Source organism: Rutidosis leptorrhynchoides, chromosome 8, assembly GCF_046630445.1.
Source record: "Rutidosis leptorrhynchoides isolate AG116_Rl617_1_P2 chromosome 8, CSIRO_AGI_Rlap_v1, whole genome shotgun sequence".
NCBI lineage: Eukaryota > Viridiplantae > Streptophyta > Magnoliopsida > Asterales > Asteraceae > Rutidosis > Rutidosis leptorrhynchoides.
The window spans coordinates 326604527-326624906 of NC_092340.1; the positions used below are offsets into that span (position 1 = coordinate 326604527).

General features: G+C 32.4%; 1 protein-coding gene and 1 pseudogene across 1 annotated transcript; one reads left to right on the top strand and one right to left on the bottom strand.

Moving 5' to 3' along the window:
- Nucleotides 1-6569: 6569 nt before the first annotated feature.
- On the bottom strand, nucleotides 6570-9471 carry LOC139861908 (equilibrative nucleotide transporter 3-like). Its single transcript, XM_071850432.1, has 9 exons — nucleotides 9430-9471; nucleotides 9015-9119; nucleotides 8758-8913; nucleotides 8325-8468; nucleotides 8124-8229; nucleotides 7640-7818; nucleotides 7379-7539; nucleotides 6944-7202; nucleotides 6570-6851 (listed from the first exon to the last, which is right to left on the bottom strand). The coding sequence occupies exons 1-9, from the start codon at nucleotides 9469-9471 to the stop codon at nucleotides 6735-6737; spliced, it is 1269 nt and encodes a 422-aa protein (XP_071706533.1). The 3' UTR covers nucleotides 6570-6734.
- Nucleotides 9472-10821: 1350 nt separating this feature from the next.
- On the top strand, nucleotides 10822-15701 carry LOC139864482 (3-dehydrosphinganine reductase TSC10A-like; annotated as a pseudogene).
- The last annotated feature ends 4679 nt before the right edge of the window (nucleotides 15702-20380 follow it).

Consider the following 20380-nt stretch of genomic DNA (forward strand, 5'->3'; position numbering starts at 1 on the left):
AAGCTTTACGTAGATTATTAAATAATGATAATCTAAAATATCCTGTTTACACACGACCATTACATAATGGTTTACAATACAAATATGTTACTTCGACATCAGTTTCTTGAATGCAGTTTTTACACAATATCATACAAACATGGACTCCAAATCTTGTCCTTATTTTAGTATGCAACAGCGGAAGCTCTTAGTATTCACTTGAGAATAAACATGCTTTAAACGTCAACAAAAATGTTGGTGAGTTATAGGTTTAACCTATATATATCAAATCGTAACAATAGACCACAAGATTTCATATTTCAATACACATCCCATACATAGAGATAAAAATCATTCATATGGTAAACACCTGGTAACTGACATTAACAAGATGCATATATAAGAATATCCCCATCATTCCGGGACACCCTTCGGATATGATATAAATTTCGAAGTACTAAAGGATCCGGTACTTTAGATGGGGTTTCTTAGGCCCAATAGATCTATCTTTAGGATTCGCGTCAATTAGGCTGTCTGTTCCCTAATTCTTAGATTACCAGACTTAATAAAAAGGGGCATATTTGATTTCGATAATTCAACCATAGAATGTAGTTTCACGTACTTGTGTCTATTTTGTAAATCATTTATAAAACCTGCATTTATTCTCATCCCAAAAATATTAGATTTTAAAAGTGGGACTATAACTCACTTTCACAGATTTTTACTTCGTCGGGAAGTAAGACTTGGCCATTGGTTGATTCACGAACCTATAACAATATATACATATATATCAAAGTATGTTCAAAATATATTTACAACACTTTTAATATATTTTGATGTTTTAAGTTTATTAAGTCAGCTGTCCTCATTAGTAACCTACAACTAGTTGTCCACAGTTAGATGTACAGAAATAAATCGATAAATATTATCTTGAATCAATCCACGACCCAGTGTATACGTATCTCAGTATTGATCACAACTCAAACTATATATATTTTGGAATCAACCTCAACCCTGTATAGCTAACTCCAACATTCACATATAGAGTGTCTATGGTTGTTCCGAAATATATATAGATGTGTCGACATGATAGGTCGAAACATTGTATACGTGTCTATGGTATCTCAAGATTACATAATATACAATACAAGTTGATTAAGTTACGGTTAGAATAGATTTGTTACTAATTTTCACGTAGCTAAAATGAGAAAAATTATCCAATCTTGTTTTACCCATAACTTCTTCATTTTAAATCCGTTTTGAGTGAATCAAATTGTTATGGTTTCATATTGAACTCTATTTTATGAATCTAAACAGAAAAAGTATAGGTTTATAGTCGGAAAAATAAGTTACAAGTCATTTTTGTAAAGGTAGTCATTTCAGTCGAAAGAACGACGTCTAGATGACCATTTTAGAAAACATACTTCCACTTTGAGTTTAACCATAATTTTTGGATATAGTTTCATGTTCATAATAAAAATCATTTTCCCAGAATAACAACTTTTAAATCAAAGTTTATCATAGTTTTTAATTAACTAACCCAAAACAGCCCGCGGTGTTACTACGACGGCGTAAATCCGGTTTTACGGTGTTTTTCGTGTTTTCAGGTTTTAAATCATTAAGTTAGCATATCATATAGATATAGAACATGTGTTTAGTTGATTTTAAAAGTCAATTTAGAAGCATTAACTTTTATTTGCGAACAAGTTTAGAATTAACTAAACTATGTTCTAGTGATTACAAGTTTAAACCTTCGAATAAGATAGCTTTATATGTATGAATCAAATGATGTTATGAACATCATTACTACCTCAAGTTCCTTGGATAAACCTACTGGAAATGAGAAAAATAGATCTAGCTTCAAAGGATCCTTGGATGGCTTGAAAGTTCTTGAAGCAGAATCATGACACGAAAACAATTTCAAGTAAGATTTCCACTCGAAATAAGATTGTTATAGTTATAGAAATTGAATTAAAGTTTGAATATGATTATTACCTTGTATTAGAAAGATAACCTACTGTAAGTAACAAAGGTTTCTTGATCTTGGATGATTACTTGGAATGGATTTAGAAAACTTGGAAGTAAACTTGCAATCTTGGAAGTATTCTTGATTTTATGAAACTAGAACTTTTGGAATTTATGAAGAACACTTAGAACTTGAAGATAAAACTTGAGAGAGATCAATTAGATGAAGAAAATTGAAGAATGAAAGTGTTTGTAGGTGTTTTTGGTCGTTGGTGTATGGATTAGATATAAAGGATATGTAATTTTGTTTTCATGTAAATAAGTCATGAATGATTACTCATATTTTTGTAATTTTATGAGATATTTCATGCTAGTTGCCAAATGATGGTTCCCACATATGTTAGGTGACTCACATGGGCTGCTAAGAGCTAATCATTGGAGTGTATATACCAATAGTACATACATCTAAAAGTTGTGTATTGTACGAGTACGAATACGGGTGCATACGAGTAGAATTGTTGATGAAACTGAACGAGGATGTAATTGTAAGCATTTTTGTTAATTAGAAGTATTTTGATAAGTGTCTTGAAGTCTTTCAAAAGTGTATGAATACATATTAAAACACTACATGTATATACATTTTAACTGAGTCGTTAAGTCATCGTTAGTCGTTACATGTAAATGTTGTTTTGAAACCTTTAGGTTAACGATCTTGTTGAATGTTGTTAACCCATTGTTTATTATAACAAATGAGATGTTAAATTGTTATATTATCATGATATTATGATATATAATATATCTTAGTATGATATATATACAGTTAAATGTCGTTACAACGATAATCGTTACATATATGTCTCGTTTCGAAATCATTAAGTTAGTAGTCTTATTTTTACATATGTATTTCATTGTTAATACACTTAATAATATATTTACTTATCATTTAACATAATTAACCAAGTGTATCAATATCTTAATATGATTCATATGTACCTAGTAAGACGTTGTTATAACGATAATCGTTATATATATCGTTTTCGAGTTTCTTAAATTAATAGTCTCATTTTTATGTATATAACTCATTGTTAAAATACCTAATGAGATACATACTTATAATAAAATCATGTTAACTATATATATAACCATATATATGTCATCGTATAGTTTTTACAAGTTTTAACGTTCGTGAATCACCGGTCAACTTGGGTGGTCAATTGTCTATATGAAACCTATTTCAATTAATCAAGTCTTAACAAGTTTGATTGCTTAACATGTTGGAAACACTTAATCATGTAAATAACAATTTCATTTAATATATATATAAACATGGAAAAGTTCGGGTCACTACAGGAGCAATCAAAGAGAGCTCAGGTTGAGGGGGAGGATGCTGATAGAGGTATTGAAACTCAAGTGATTGTTGCTGATACTCAGGTGGTTGTTGCTGGTGATACTCAAATAGGTGGTGTTGGTAATGTTCAGGAGAATGCTGTTGTGGTTGCTGTTATGCATGGTCATTTAAGAGCTCAGATGAACAAAAGATTTAGGTTCAGAAGGTATGAAGGTGATGTGGTCAAGGTTGAGGTTGATAAATTAGAGTTTGAAGGTGTAACTTTGTTGCTAACTATGACACACTTACCTGATAGGAGGTTAAGAGTTAAGTTGAACCAAATTGTTCGTTTAGGGTTCTGTGAATGGAAAGGGTTAGCTGTGTGTATCCAAGAGTGTGCAGATGATCAAGCTGTTGTTGATGAAGTGTTGAAGAGAGTTAATATGCTGGTACATTTGGTGTTTGAAGAAGGGTTTATAAGTTTCAAGGATTATGAAGTATTTTGTGGGATGTTTGATCTAGAGATGAAGGAAAGGGGAGCTAAGGGACATGTAGAAAGGTATGCTGTTCCTGAACATTTAGAATTTGTTGATGATAAGTATGTTGAGTATTTGGATGCTTTGATGATCAAGACAAATGGAAATCAAAGGATGTTGATTAGGGTTGAACAGTTTGAAGGAGCTAGTATTGAGTTGTTGATCAGTTTGTTAACCAGATGTGTGACAGAGTAGACTTATCCTTTTAGAGTCAAATTGTTGGATCATTTGTACAGCAAACTGTCCATATTGAAGAAAATTCATTTTATGAAGAGCAAGTGTAAACTGATTGAAAAAGAGTATGCAAAGTTGAAGAAGTAGGTGATCAGGTTGTTTTGACATCATCAGATAGGGGGAGATTGTTGGGAATTATAATCTGATGAGTCAAAGTATTTTGCAGTTTTAGAGTCTGGAGTTTTAGAGTCTGAGGTTGCAGACTCTGGTGTTTCTTAAGTCAACGATTTGAAGATTTCTTGATGGCTAAGCTAAGGAAGATTCTGGAGATATGTATAAATATTAAGAAGATATTTTTTGATTCGGTGTTATCTCCAGAAGATTAAATTTAGAAGTGATTTGCATATTTGTTAAATATTAAGTTTATTTTTTCCTTATTTTTAGTCAAGTTGTTTTGAAAACCAAATCTCTAGATTTGGTGTTAATCTGTATAAATAGGGATGTACGGTTTGCTTTCTGATTGTATCTTTTGGCACGATCAATATTATAAAACATATATTTCATATCGTGTTCTCTCAATTCTTGTTCTTATAATTCTTATTTATTGTTCAATTGAGAGTCTGGTGTTCATAGTTCAATTACTGTGAATTTATAGTAATTTCATTTTTATCACTCACCTCTAGAAGCACCGTCCGCGAGGCGTCAGTTTTAAATCCTTCATTTATTGATAAAGGGACATATCATTTAAGACCATTTGTAGTGTAGAGGGCGTCAATGGTTTGTTTTTTTACTTTTTTGATGACTAGTATGTGTGAGTTTTTTTGTATGAAAGTGGTGGGGTGAGTTGTTAGTGGAACGATGATGTGCTATTTTATTTTTATTTTTTGTGTTATATTAATAATTTCTTTTATATTATTATGAATATGTAAAATGTAAAATAATAATAATAATAATAATAATAATAATAATAATAATAATAATAATAATAATAATAATAATAATAATAATAATAATAATAATAATAATAATTAGTAATAACAATATTAATAATGTAAAATGGCTATTTCTTAAACTCCAACGGCTATATTTATTTTTACTACTATATATACACCATTATTACTATATAGAAGGTATATAAAGAATAAATAATGTTAGATTACGTTTATTTTTTATTTAAATTCTGCAACAGCTAAATGGGAGGACCAGTAAAATCGTCCATGTGTACAAGCAGCCCGTTGGCTACCCTGTCGGATACCAACCAACGCCACCCAAAATAACCCAAGCAACGCCGCGATACGTCAGCCACATGCGTTGCTTTTGCGCAGCATTGAATCCAACAGGCGTTGGATGTTACCAATACAAATGGTCTAAATAGTAATAGTCATTTTATAAAGGAAAAAAAAGTACATATGTTAACTTTGTGCAATAACAAATTATCTATCTCTTACGAAGAATCACCTTACCATTGGCATCTTCCTTCAAAATTTTCATAACTTCTTCACTTGGAGGAACAACCCAAACTTGAGGTTGTTTCAACTCATGTCCGATTTTTGTAAATTTATCAGCAACTCTATTACCTTGTCTATAAACATGCGTCACGAGACATTTTTTGAACTCTGGTATGATCAAACTTATAGAACCAACAAGCTTTTGTACTTCAACACATTTAAAAGCATCCTTTTTCTCGTTTATTATATTCACCAACGTCTTATTATCTCCTTCGAGCCATAAACGATCAGTGTACCCATTTTCAAGAACCAACTCAAGGCCTCGTTTAAGTGCTGCAAATTCAGCAATAGTGCTATTCATTGTCTCAATGGGTTCAGCGTAACCTAATAAAAAATTAGCGTTATGGTCTCTTATGACTCCTCCTATGCTCGCTTTACCTGATTTGTATGATCCGTCGAAATTTAGTTTTGTCCATCCAACTTCAGGTTTTTTCCATGAAACCTTTATTGGCTTTTTATGTTGGTTCCTAGAAAAAACTAAAAACGGGCTTTGTACTAATTTGAAACTTCTATACATACTAAATATTGTTGATGACATGATAATTTACAAAGAGATATACACAGCATACATTTCAAGATCCAAACATGCAAATTGTACAAGATATAAAGGAAATGTAAACGGAAACATGATCTTTAATTCTTTATGAACATAATTAATGATTCTTAACAAAAGTTTGCAGTGGGGTTTTAAGAACTTGTTTGAACAATGGTACAAGAAAGGAAGATTCTTGATCATATCATCAAGATAACTTATTAAAGTTAACATAAGAAATGGATTAAATATGATTCAAGATCGATGCTTTTTCGGAGTTTTGAGAAGATTTTAAGGAGGAAATATAGATAGATGTTAGATCTCTATAATGAGGAAGGAGAGGTCAACTTTTGTCAACAAAAGGTGACCTTTAAGTCATTAACCGTCACATTTAAACTGCCTTCAATCATTATTTGAATTTTTAAATATCAAACATATGGATATGGATTTTTCTTAGTTAACAAGCAGTTAAATTGTACATATAAATAAACCGTCACCCTAAACTTTAAAATAACTGGTACTTACAAATTTTTTATGTGTGCTAACGCCAGCTTTAAGAATTACATTAAGAAATTCTATAAATACATAAGGATATACATATAAAGACGTGCATATTATTGTACGCACCTTGTGATAGATATGAGTACATGTACTTAAATCAGACCGAACAACCTAAACTAAATCGCAATGACATTAAAAAGTTTAGTTAATTTTTAACCGAAAAAGCTTCCATTACCAATAAGCCATAACCAGTCGAGAGCCGCTCCCAAAAATATTCCACCAAGTAGAAAAAACACAAGCAAATTTCCCAACGCATTTTGCTCCGGACCCTAATAAATTCCACCAAGTTAGTAACATTAATATTAATGTCATTATGTGACATGATTTATACATAATTTGTCCAAAAAATGTGGAGTTTTACCTTGTAACCTTTGGGAGCAGCCATGAGAACACATACCATAAGGTAACCATTACTAAATCCCAATACGGACACTAACATTGTCATCCATCCTTGATCACCGTATATTGCAGTAAAATAGAACGCAGGGACTAGCAAGAAACGTAACAGGACTAGGATTGTAATCCACTTTCGTGATTCTATCTTAAGGGACGGTATTAGAGGAATATATCGCGATATCAAGTCCCAAATGTTAAATGTAGCTACTAAAACAAGTGGATACCTGCAAAAAAAAATATATATATAGTAATTTTAAAGAAAAAAAGCATGAACAAAATCCTAGATAGATTTTCTAGGATTCACAATGACATGGAGTCAAAGTCAAATCCTTATATAATCTTAGTATAATTAATAATAACAATAACAATGTTAGAATATGAAATTAAAGAAGCAATTTACCATGAACCCAACTGATGTTCACCGGTGTTTTCGTATAAGAAACCAGGGAATATCGACAAAGTCAGGACAAATATAAAGAACAAATCTAAAGCGTAATCCAAGTTCTGAAATAAGAGTTCTTTGTTGCTAAGCCTGTCTAAATATCCAATATCTTCGTCAACCTAAAATGATCTCGTTTGGTTAAAGCAAAAATTAACTAATGAAAAGCTAATAATTTTATGTAATGAATTTTGTTAACAGTTTATAATAAACGACACTAACGAGTTTTTGGGTGAGGTCTGTTTGAATTCCTGCAGCAGAAAGATCAGATGAAACAGTTTTTGAACCTTCGAGGGCTGCTTTTTTACGGTAGTACTTCACGATAGGTAACTTAGAGAACACGAACGCATAGAGAAAGATACATGAAAACTCAAAGAGTGTGGACATTGAGAGGAATAATACTGTAAATAACCACAAAAATGTTCAAAAACCTCAAGTTTTACAGATGGATAATTCATGTATGTGACATAATTACGCGGATGACAGTTAACCAATGACGATTTTACCCTCAAGTGCTTGGCATGTGAGGGGATTTAGCCGAAATTTTTAGCGACTGTCAGACGGAGAGACTGTACACGCAAAATTGTAAATTACGAGTACTACCAACGCAAAAAAAGTTTAGAGACTATATCAGCAAATTTGAGTAAACCACAAGAACTATCCGTGTAATTATGTCCATATATGTTTATGTTATGAGGATGCTTACGTGCTCCTTTGCGTAGACCGTTGTATACATTATTGAAAACAGCTTCTGTGAATAGTCTCAAAGCAGAAGTTAGAACTCCAGATGCAGCCATACCCACAAGGAAGGACTAGACAACATGTTTTTAAACATGAAAGCGGCATAGGGGGGAAAATAAGAAAACGTGGAACGAAAAAGAGATTTTTAAGTTGATAGGTTAATTACTTGGATGAATTCTGGGCACATAAGAGCCAAATCGCCAAGCATCCCGCCTTGAATTAAGGCATCTGCCATCCCAAAAGAAGCAACAACTAGACATATACCAATGTAGGATTCAATGCTACCCTTCCCGTATGTACCTATATCCACCTGTACCATACAAATTAAAATCATTTAAGTGTAACAGAATTTTATTGTAATAAAATTTCTTTTTGATCATTAACTAATTATGATTATAAGTCTTTTATAAATGAAAAACAGTGTTTAAGGGTCAACCTGAATAAACCTGTTTTTGACAACCATACTAAGAATGACCTGTTATAAACAGTGACGGATCTATTGTAGGAAGTATCAATCTTAAAAAAAGAATAGTAGGGAGTATCGATCTTTCGAACTCTAGCTACAAGGGATCCATTTGTGAGAGTTTAGAAATACATACCAAAAAGAGGGCCAAAGTCCCGAGAAAGAACATGATGTATCCGACAATGTTACGTTTTCTAGTATCGACTTTTGATTCATTGTAAGCAAGCAATGCCATTGTTCCAAAGGCAAATGGTTGATAAACAAGGCTAAGCACCCTAGATGGATGGTACTCCTAGGAAATAGATGCAAAAAATCATCAAGTTAACAAAATACGAAAACATTAAAATGTAAACAATATGTTGACTGTTGACTTCCAGAGTTTTTAAAACTCACTGGGAATACATCGTAATAGTAATCTTCAACCGAAGTAAGACTGTTCCAACAGATGAGGGATCCAAGTCCAAGAATCCAACATATTACGGTTGCACCAAACTTTCCCTGAATATATAGACTTATTAACTATAAAAAATTAAGACTTAACTGCACACGGGTCGCTTTTTATGTGAACGAATGAGATACCTCAAATCATTACAAGATAGCGCAGTGGTTGGGGCCTGAGTTCCTTACAAGAGGTCTCAAGTTCGACTCATGTCTAGGATGAATATTTAGTGGTGGCCAGGGATGGGTTGGAAACGGTCAGGGAGTAATTCTGCTGGGCTGCGTACATCAGAGTATTGGGTTGAATTACTCGCCCTTCTGGGTAGCCCGAACAGGAAAAACCTTCTACCTTTTACCTAGAATGAGATACCTCAAGCCTGACAGGAGTTTGACTCGAATCATCACCAGCCATGACTTTTTGAGAATCTAAATTAACTTGCAGAACTTTAAAGATATCTTGGTTGGTCTTTATCTTCAATTTCTGTAGATGGAAATATATAATGATCAAATTAAGCAAGAAAAGGTACAATCTTGTTAGTAAATTCAAGAAAGCAAACTTCTGCAAGAATAAAGATTACTAGTTTCCATATTCACAGCTGATTTAGATTTGGGTGCAAGTTTTCTTTGAAGTTACAACTTTTGATTTTAAAATGATCTAATGATTCCTTATATTTATTATATTTATTTATTATTTATTTCTGTTAAACCTCTGTTTATCTCTGACCTCAAAACTCAAAACACATTTCTAAGAGCACTTGGACTGATCAAATGAGTAATGATTGGAATATATAAAGATCATAAACATCACTGAACTTCATAACAAATAATATATGACCAGATCAGCACAACAATGCTACAAAAAAAAAAAAAAAAAAAAAAAAAAAACCCTACAGTTATTAATCCTTTTTACATCCAAATTATAAAACAAAAATGTGTTGTCGGAAAAAGGGCTAAATTCAAGATACAAGATTCAATCATTTAGTCCATTCCAAATTGAAATAAACTTTTTTCTAATAACTAAAAAGTTAGTACCAACTACCAACCATGAAACATTCCCCTGTTCTAATAACATGCAGTGCATTTGACTTTTTTAGTCAAAATCAAATACCTTATCAATTCCTTTGAACTAGTTACAAGCTGTTACTCTGTTACTACCATTAAACTTCAAAAAAGACTCAATTTTCAAAAAAAAAAAAAAAAAAAAAAAAAAAAAAAAATTTAGATGATTTTTATAAACTTTTAAAGTAAAATAATGAAAGTCAAAACACTTTTCAAGAACATCATACATTCATACCAAAATAAAAGCTCACATATGAACCCAATGGCGTCCACATAATAAAATCAAAATGTATAGATCAGCAAACCTCCACATATTTATTTTTCATGTAACTAATTGAGAAGAAATTTTATTATATTTCTTCATTTTGTTTTGATTTTTTAAAGCAAAAAGTCAAAAACTGAATCTTTCTTTTGCCATTTACTATATAAACAATGAGAAAAGGTTACAAAAGTGAACTTACATATGTTTATGATGACGGTGTATATGTCTGAAAGATTTCAGTTTATACAATTAGACATACATGCAGTTCAAAATATTCAAGAAAATTGATGTTTTGATGTATGGGTTGACTTGCAATAGGTGTGATTGCGTAAAAATTAGCACAAATATATGACCTTTTCTCACGTTTCCAAGCAACTTATAATGGAGTAGTAAATTAATTATTATTAAATTATAAATAATTACATTTATTTAATCAAAATAATGTCTGTTTCTGAAGAAAATCCTGAAAGCAATTTTCACAAAATTTGGTGGGGCCTCATTGTTATGATCTCATATCGACAGGTAGGGGATTAATGGATGGCTTGTAAGCTTGAACGTTCCCTCCCGTTTCAAGTTTTTTTTTTTTTTTTTTTTTTTTTTTTTTTTTTTTTGAACGTTCCCTCCCGTTTCAAGTTTTTTTTTTTTTTTTCAAGTTATTTTTTGGAAGTGTGTTCTACACTTATAACTACTTTGGGCTATCTCCTCGATTCTTAATGAATTCAGAGTTAGTCTCAGGTTTTCTCGATTCATAGTCGTACCAAATGAAGACGTTGGTTTTAAAGGGTGGGGTATTGTTATGATCCCACACCGGCTAGTTATGGGACTAGTGAATGGCTTTTAAGTTTGGGTTTCTCTCCTCATTCAAGCTGGCTAAGTGAATTCAGGGTTGGTTTCGAGTCTCTTCAATTCTTAAGTGAATTCTTAGGTGGTTGATATTTGCTCATCCACGCTATGTTTCTCACGCAATATCTACCTCGTTTTACTCGATTTTCGTTTCCAAAGTGCTCGAAAAGTCATGATCTTGGGTTTAATTGCGTTCGTTTTACTCGGTTTTCGTTTCCAAAGTGCTCGAAAAGTCATGATCTTGGGTTTAATTGCGTCCACGCTGTGCTGTAAGCTAAGCTGTTCACCTTGTAGACGGAGGAGATATAGAAAGTGTGCCGATTCGGTACATGTATCAGTCCGTGGAAGAGTGAAAGGGTCATCACTATTGAGGATCTCCCCCCTAATCTTAGATAGGTCGTTTGGGGGTTCGCCGCGGTTCATTGCTGTGCTTTTCCGAAAGCTCCGCGGGACCACCTAGGTGAATTCAGGGTTGGTTTCGAGTCTCTTCAATTCTTAAGTGAATTCTTAGGTGGTTGATATTTGCTCATCCACGCTATGTTTCTCACGCAATATCTACCTCGTTTTACTCGATTTTCGTTTCCAAAGTGCTCGAAAAGTCATGATCTTGGGTTTAATTGCGTTCGTTTTACTCGGTTTTCGTTTCCAAAGTGCTCGAAAAGTCATGATCTTGGGTTTAATTGCGTCCACGCTGTGCTGTAAGCTAAGCTGTTCACCTTGTAGACGGAGGAGATATAGAAAGTGTGCCGATTCGGTACATGTATCAGTCCGTGGAAGAGTGAAAGGGTCATCACTATTGAGGATCTCCCCCCTAATCTTAGATAGGTCGTTTGGGGGTTCGCCGCGGTTCATTGCTGTGCTTTTCCGAAAGCTCCGCGGGACCACCTACCACTAGTCTTCGGCCGGACGGGTCTATTGCAGTTCTAAGTGTAAATTTAGTGTAAAATTGACCAAAGTGTGCAAATGTATCAAGAAAACTGCAAAGTGCTCAACCTGACAACAAGAACGGCGTTCCATTATCTAGGAACGTCGTTCCATCTTCAAGAACGCCGTTCCAAAGCCAAGAACGACGTTCTACCTGGGGAATTTACAAAGGAAATGGAAACAGAAAAAGATGGCATTTGGAGCACGATTCAGGAACGACGTTCCTAATTAAAAACGAAGTTCCACATTTAAGAGCCCAAGAACGACGTTCCTCTGCATTTTCTGGGCAGTTTTTGAAGAGTATAAATAGAAAGAGATGAAGGGTTTTTCATATCAATCACTCAATAGAATAGTGTAGTTCGTGGTGGCTGATCAAAATTAAGGTTTCATTGCTATTTTATTAAGGTTTTCATCAAGTTTTCATCCATTCTTCCATTCTACATCAAGGATTGAGAGATTGAAACAAGATCTAGGGCTTGTTCTTCATCTTCTTCATCTAGTCATTTTTTGTAATTTCTTAAGTTTGGTACAATTTACTCTGTTTATTGCTTAATCATGTTTAGATTAATTTTATTTGCTTGTATTGATCTTGTTCTAGCCATGATTGGCTAGATTTTATTATGTACACTTATTTATGAAGCTTGATAGCTAAGGGTTATTCATATTGATGTTGATGCGTGTGTTTAGATGAATCTATTGACTTGTCATTAGAATTAGCCAAAAGATCCTTTGTTATGCTTGTTTTGGACTTTACTTTGATTATATGAGTTGTGTAGCTTTCAAGGGGATTTAATTAGTGAATCAATTTGTACTTCAACACTTAGGTGATCTAGACAATCAAATTTGAGTTTTCAAGGGATTGGGGTCTTGATTTAGATTGGTTTTCAATTGGTCCTTAGTCAACATAGTGAAGTTTGGTTTTCTTAAGAGATTTTGATTACCAAAGGGGTTTAGGGGACTTTAATCTAGGCTAAGTACTTGTGATAATTGCATGATTCAACTAAGATCAATTGATATAGGCTTATGGGAATTCGCAAGTATTGATTTGATCACTATAACATCTAGTAGGGATACTAGTCCAAAGTTTGAACACAATTAGACCTTAAGTGAACAAAAGAACAACCCGAATGCTTCAAGTGGATTAAACAAGTGTGCATGTCTTTAATATTGATAGTTAATCATTTTTAGTTCTTAGTTTAAATTGAAATAGTTTTCTTAATATCTTAACTTCAAAACCCCCCCAATCAAACACAACTCAGGATGATTATGAGTTTGCATCGATTCAACTAGCAACTACCGCTCTCTTGGGAAGAACCTTAAACGGAAAACTTACTAATTGCAGCTACCGAGTCATTGTTTCTCGTATGCTTGTCACATAGTTGAGTCCACGTTTGAGAGTAAATATAAATGAGATAAAGTATGATTGTGAAACAAGCATCAGTGGTTCACCACCGGTTTGTCTTTGGTTAGGGGTTTTCTTTCGATAGTTTTGGAGTTGTTGGTGGAGGTTGTCACGTAGGAAGACTTGTGTCAGACGGTGTTCTGATTTTTGACGCAATTGGCGGTCTTTGGCGTTCTCCCGAAGACAACTTGCGTTTTGTTGGAAATGGTTTTGGTCTAGCCGGTATTACGAGTTTTAGTTGTAGCTTTGGTTTGGTCTTTTCGGTGATATGTCATAAACTGAAAAGTTGAATCCCATCAAAAATTCGCGCGAAAAGATACACTGTTTAGATAAACGGTTGTTCCCGCCAAAATGATAGGTTGCACCTTTTCGCTACACCCTTTTGTGTATAACCGAATTAAACAAGTTTTCCCTCAAGAAAACTGTTGGCTGCTTCATTCTGAAAACACACAGAAAAAACAAACACTTTGATATTCTGAATCGATTTCTTTTTGCTTAAAAACAAATTGAAGTATTGTATTATCCTAGTCAGGATTCTGTGCCGAGGCTTGATCGGATCAAAAACTTAATTACAAAATTATTTTACACGATTCAAGATCAACCCAAATTATTATACTATACTTTATTTATAACAAGAAAGGCTATCAAGATCATTATTTTTGTCGTCTGCAATATATATTAGGAAGGATATTCATTTGAAACCAAGTTTTAAGTTGAGTTTGAGGGATTCATTTTCAGCCCTTAGATTCACTTTGATCAATGACTTAGGATTAACTTTAAGAAATATAAGTATTTTGGGCTGAGGGACATTTTCGTCCATTTACAAACAATATACTTTACACTTCAAAATTTGTACCTCATTCAATTCGTTAACCTCTCCCATTAAAGAACACACAACAGTTACGATTCTAGGGTTTCACAAACAGTACTTCGATCGATCCACAACAATCAAACCTTCCATCTGCAATCATCAACATCAAACAACAATAATCGATCAAAAAATCAACAATTATCTATAAACAATGGCGAAATCAAACGATTCTCTGATTTCAATTTGGTGAAAGCTGCGTTGCCTGGAATGAAGAAGCGCAGTGATCGGAAACCGGTTTCAATTGCTTTTATGTCATCTCAGGCCGGTCAGGTACTGACAGTATTGTATGCTATTCGAGCTTAATTACTTTCTTCTTAGTTAATTAGTGAATCTAGGTTTTATGGATTGAGGTTGTGGTATGATGCACTCGACTTGTTTGATCTGTTGTAGTTAGAACATGTAATCAGTATGCTGGTTGTCATTGTTGAGTGATAATTTTCTGATATGATTTTTAATGATTAACTAGTAAACTTAGTATATCTTAATTGATATTGTACTGTAATATTAGGGCATGGTGATGGTGATTCATACATGTTCATTTAGTTGTAATTAGTTCACATATGTTGTATGACCCCATGAATATGATTAGATGACTGTTGATTTGAACTAAAATGACATTATATATTATTATAGACATTAAAAAAGAAAATCCTATATTAGCTTTGTTGTATCTTTAAACCATAGTTTTTCTAGCTTACAAGTTTATACATGTTCTTAGCAAGTGATAATGCTTATGTTGTGGTTTTAGATCCCTAAAGGATTATTATGTTAATTGATGGATATACTTGGTTATAGGTGAGAATATATGGTTATACAGCTTATTCTGTTAGTAAATTTGGTCTAAGGGGTTTAGCTGAAGCACTGCAACAAGAAGTTATTACTGATGACATTCATGTTTCACTTATTTTCCCCCGGATACGGATACACCTGGTTTTGCGGAAGGTTTGATATCCATATCTCTCACTTTAATTTGTTACCTTATTGGTCGATAATACTTGATATGTATAGTACTACAACTCCTGTTCTGATCTTTTTTCCCAGCTGCATTCTGATAAGTATTTGTTTGGTTCAGAGAACAAAAGGAAGCCACGGTTGACAAGCATCATAGCAGCATCATCTGGTGCAATGCAACCTGATGAGGTTGCAAAGATAGCATTGAATGGCATCAAATCTGGATCTTTTTTTGTCTCCTGCAACTTTGAAGGATACTTGTTGTCCATTGCAACTGCTGGTCAATCTCATTTGATTATATCATTCAATTATATGATTCATAACAGCTAATCATATGTGATTATACCATTCAAATAAATGTTTATATGTTATTAGAATATTCAATCACATTTGATTATATTAGTCAATCACATGTGATTACATCATTCAATCACATGTGATTCTAAAAATCAATCTCATTTATTTTTTTGATTTGTTTTTCCAGCAATATGTCTTTGCTGACCATCTCAAACTCCATAAGCATCCTTTGGAAAACATGATTGAAAAGCTAAGGCCAGTTCAAATGAAGATGCCATGAAGAACATGAGATAATGTTGTAGATTGTGGTGTTTTTGCCATGTTCCACATGGAAAGTTATAAAGCAAAAATTGAGGGTGACTGGCCGGAGGAATTTGCGGCTGAATCTTCTGAATAAAAAAATCAACTTTGGTAGTTGAGAGTCCGGTATGCCCAAGATTTTTAACCCATACTCTAAACAAACATGCCGGGAAGATGTTATGAAATACAAGAGTATTCGACAAATATCATGGGTAGGAAGACTATAGGAAGGTTGTCGTTTCTCCACAAAAATCAAGAGAAGCCCGTGTTGACAAATCAAAAGAGTTCTTAGCACACAAAAATTGAAGTGGGTTAAAATTTCTGTTTTGGTTTAACATGGTTGATGTAATGCTGTAACATTTATGTATGTTTTAATGGCTGAACATGGTTGATGTAATGGTTTAACATTTATGTACGTTTTAATGGTTAACATGGTTGATTTAATGGTTTACCATTTATATACATTTTTATCTACTATGGTTGATGTTTGATTAAACTTATTAAACGGCTACTTGTTATTTTACATACCAATCACTTGTGATTCTGCTTTGTCAATCACTTGTGATTATGCTTTGCCAATCACTTGTGATTCTCCTTTTCCAATCACTTGCGATTGTACAATCTAATCACATGTGATTCTGCTTTGTCAATCACTTGTGATTATGCTTTGCCAATCACTTGTGATTCTCCTTTTCCAATCACTTGTGATTGTACAATCTAATCACATGTGATTATGCTTTGTCAATCACTTGTGATTATGCTTTGCCAATCACTTGTGATTCTGCTTTTCCAATCACTTGTGATTCTACAATATAATTGAAGATATTTCGTATGCCCTAGAGACATATTAAATTAACGTGGCTAATATGTTTTGATCCAAGTCGGGTCATACCCAATAACAAGCTTACCGACACCTTATTCGTATTTGATTTTAGTGATTGGATCGTTGATTAAATACGCGACACTTGAATTTCAAGAAAAATGGTTTTCTAAAATAATATTACTTGATGTGTATATATAAATTATGGAATAATTTATATAACAAGAGTTTAACTTATTTATAGGTTAAATAATTGATTTTGTTATGTTACATTTTATAAAGTTTTGGTTTTATAAATATAAATGTACATAACAAATATATATATATGGAAGTTTTATAAAGAGTTTTATAAAATCTAACTTTTATAAAACTAATTTTATAACATGAAAGAGGAAGTGGCCTTGGAGTTGTAAGTTCACATGCTCATGACTTAGATTCTTTGACCCATGCTTTCCCATTTCCATATACTAGCATCTTGACTCTTGGAACAACACACACATGCAATTATACTTCAAAAAAAAAAAAGCTGCACAAAACCTCCAAAAAGGCTGATGTTGGGCGTGGGCTTTAGGAAGCTCAAAGGAGTTCATAATTTGGTTTTTGCAAGCTCTATTCAAGTGTTAATAAATCCTAACTAAAGTACAAAGGTTTGGTATTAAAAGCTTGGGGTATTACAACTTGAGGCTTCATCTTTTGGAGCTCCATTCATCATCATCTTCATCATTCATTACCTAGCTTGGAATATGTATAATCTTTTTATTCTTGCTTGTGGTTTGTAAGTATATTTCACAATTTGATCCTACTTGGGATTTAACTTTAAATGGTTAAAGATTAACATGTTCAAAATGGTAATATATACATGCTTCCGCTAAGTTTGATTCTTAAAATGTTTTAAGTATTATGAACTTGTTAAATCCCAACAATAATCATATGTGATTGTAAATGACTATAACTTTATGATTATATAACAAGGCAATCATTTGATTCTATCAAGCAATCAAATATGATTCATAATCCAACACATGGGATATAAGCAATAATAACAAAGAAGATTCTAACAAAATAGTTCTACATGTCATTGGCTTTATCTAATCACATGTGATTGAATTATTGCAACAACTCTTTCTCATAATTGTATGAAAATAAAAAGCATTTAAAATGGAAAGCAAACATTTCATAGGAACTTCAGAATTCGCAATTGTACAAAAATAAAAAATAAAAAATAAAATAAACAAATCTTTCACTAATTCCGTATTAGCATCAGATTTCGGTAGTATCATGTTGTTGTTTTGCCTTTTGTTTTTTGTCACAAGTCCTGACATTGTGATCTGTACCTCCACATTTACAGCAAGAAATCCTTCTCTTTTTGCTTTACTTTATTCCCTTCTCTTTTTGCTTTACTTTATTCCCTTCTCTTTTCCACTCATCAGACGCTTTTTATTTGCACAACTTTTGTAATTTTCAACGGGTGGGTTTTGTATTTCTACTATATCAGGCTTTGAAACACCAATCATTTTTCATATGACATCATATTTCTTGTTTGACTGTAAAAAAAAAAAAAAAAAACACATGTGATTTGAATGTTCACTGAAAATAACTAATAAATTTTGATACTAAGATAGTCACATACTAAAGAAGGCCAATACTGTTAACTTTGGACTTAAAACACTGTTTTTTACCCATTACTCAACATGTGAAAAAGGCGGAGTTCTGATAGTATGTTTGTTTTGACATCTAAGATGGTTAATCGGTTATATTTTCCTTGTATAAAATTCCTATGTTACAAGCCAGCTAGTAGACATTTAAAGAAGGCTAATACTGTTAAATTTGGACTTAAAACCTTTTGTGACCGGTTGATATGTAAGTATCATTCTTTCAATTTTGACTACTCAATGATATACTGCAAGAAATAGTTTTATTTGATAAATATAATCCTTCTTTTTTCACTTATGCACCATCCTTTAATCAGTGCATTGCCAATCAAATGTCCATCTTGTCACATGAAGATTCAAATCACACGTGACATATACGTACATGGCACTATATGATATATCTTGCTAAAACTAATCATACAGTCACATACTGTGATGACCCGGAAATTTCTGACTAAATTTAAACTTAATCTTTATATGATTTAATGTTTCCGACACGATAAGCAAAGTCTGTAAAGTTGAATCTCAAAATTTTGAACTATTCAATTACCCTTCGATTGTTCTCAACGATTCGCGAACAATTATATGTAAATAGATACATATACTATAACTTGAAAACGTAACAAAGTGTTAAGTAAATGATACTGTGCATTAAACTTATTGATTTGAATATCTAGTTGATATATTTAACTACGAAGTTAAAAGATTATGCCAAACGATTGAATTAAAAGATATTTATTGAGTCCCTTAAGGATTATAATATTATTACGAGTCTCTGTTGTGAGGTCCACACTGATTTAAGAAATCATTCATTTTTAACGATATTCGGCATAAATGATAAAGTGTTTGATGACGAAAGTTAGATAAAAGTTAGTGGAAAGCTAAACTGCATAATATTCAATTGATTGTGTTACAAATGTGTGAAAACGTTTTCAGATATTATAGAATTGATTGTTAATATGTGTTTGTTTAAATAACGTAATTTAGACGATACAAAAATAAAGAATATTAACTGTTAGAATTAGATATATGAATAGCTTGCGATGTGTATTTCAAAACGTGTTTATTAATATTGAAAATATATATTTAACAATATGATAAAATATAATATTAACTTGGTAATAAAACGATTTGATATTATATATGTATTAACAAATAGAGAGACGATGATTTATAGAAGTAAATGACCAAAATACTCAAGTGTATAAGTTACAATTCTAGTGATATAGTTTATGGAAAATTTAAATCTATATTTTGACAAAGGTACGAGTCACGAAACATAAAGTACAAGTTTTCTCAGCGTACGAAAGGACGTTCGAAAAACCGAAACCGGGACATAAGTCGCGTGATGACGTACGACTTATCGGAACAAAAATTACAAATCAACTATGCACGGGAATATAATATAATATATAATTAATTAATTTAAATTATATATATTATATTAATATTTAATTATGTCGACAAACTAGAAGTTAAAAGAATGTGAGCTGGATCAGAGGGCCATGCGATCGCATGGCCTTGATGCCCAAAAACCATGCGATTGCATGGGGTACTTTTTCAGGCCAAGTCCTATAAATTGATCGAATTGGCTCTGGTCTCATTCATTTCATATACTCCGTAATTATTTACTTATTTATATTATTATTATTATTATTATTATTATTATTATTATTATTATTATTATTATTATTATTATTATTATTATTATTATTATTATTATTATTATTATTATTATTATTATTATTAATCTTATTATTATTAGTATTATTAATTAGTATTATACATAAAATACTACGACGAGGTCATGAGCGTGTCACTTTCAAAATGGGTTTCGAGAGGGATAGAGCTAAGGAAATTATGGGTTATAATTATGGAGGTTATGGGTAATATTTGCAAGTCAAACCTAGTGTTTATCATCTCCGTTGCGTCTACGTACT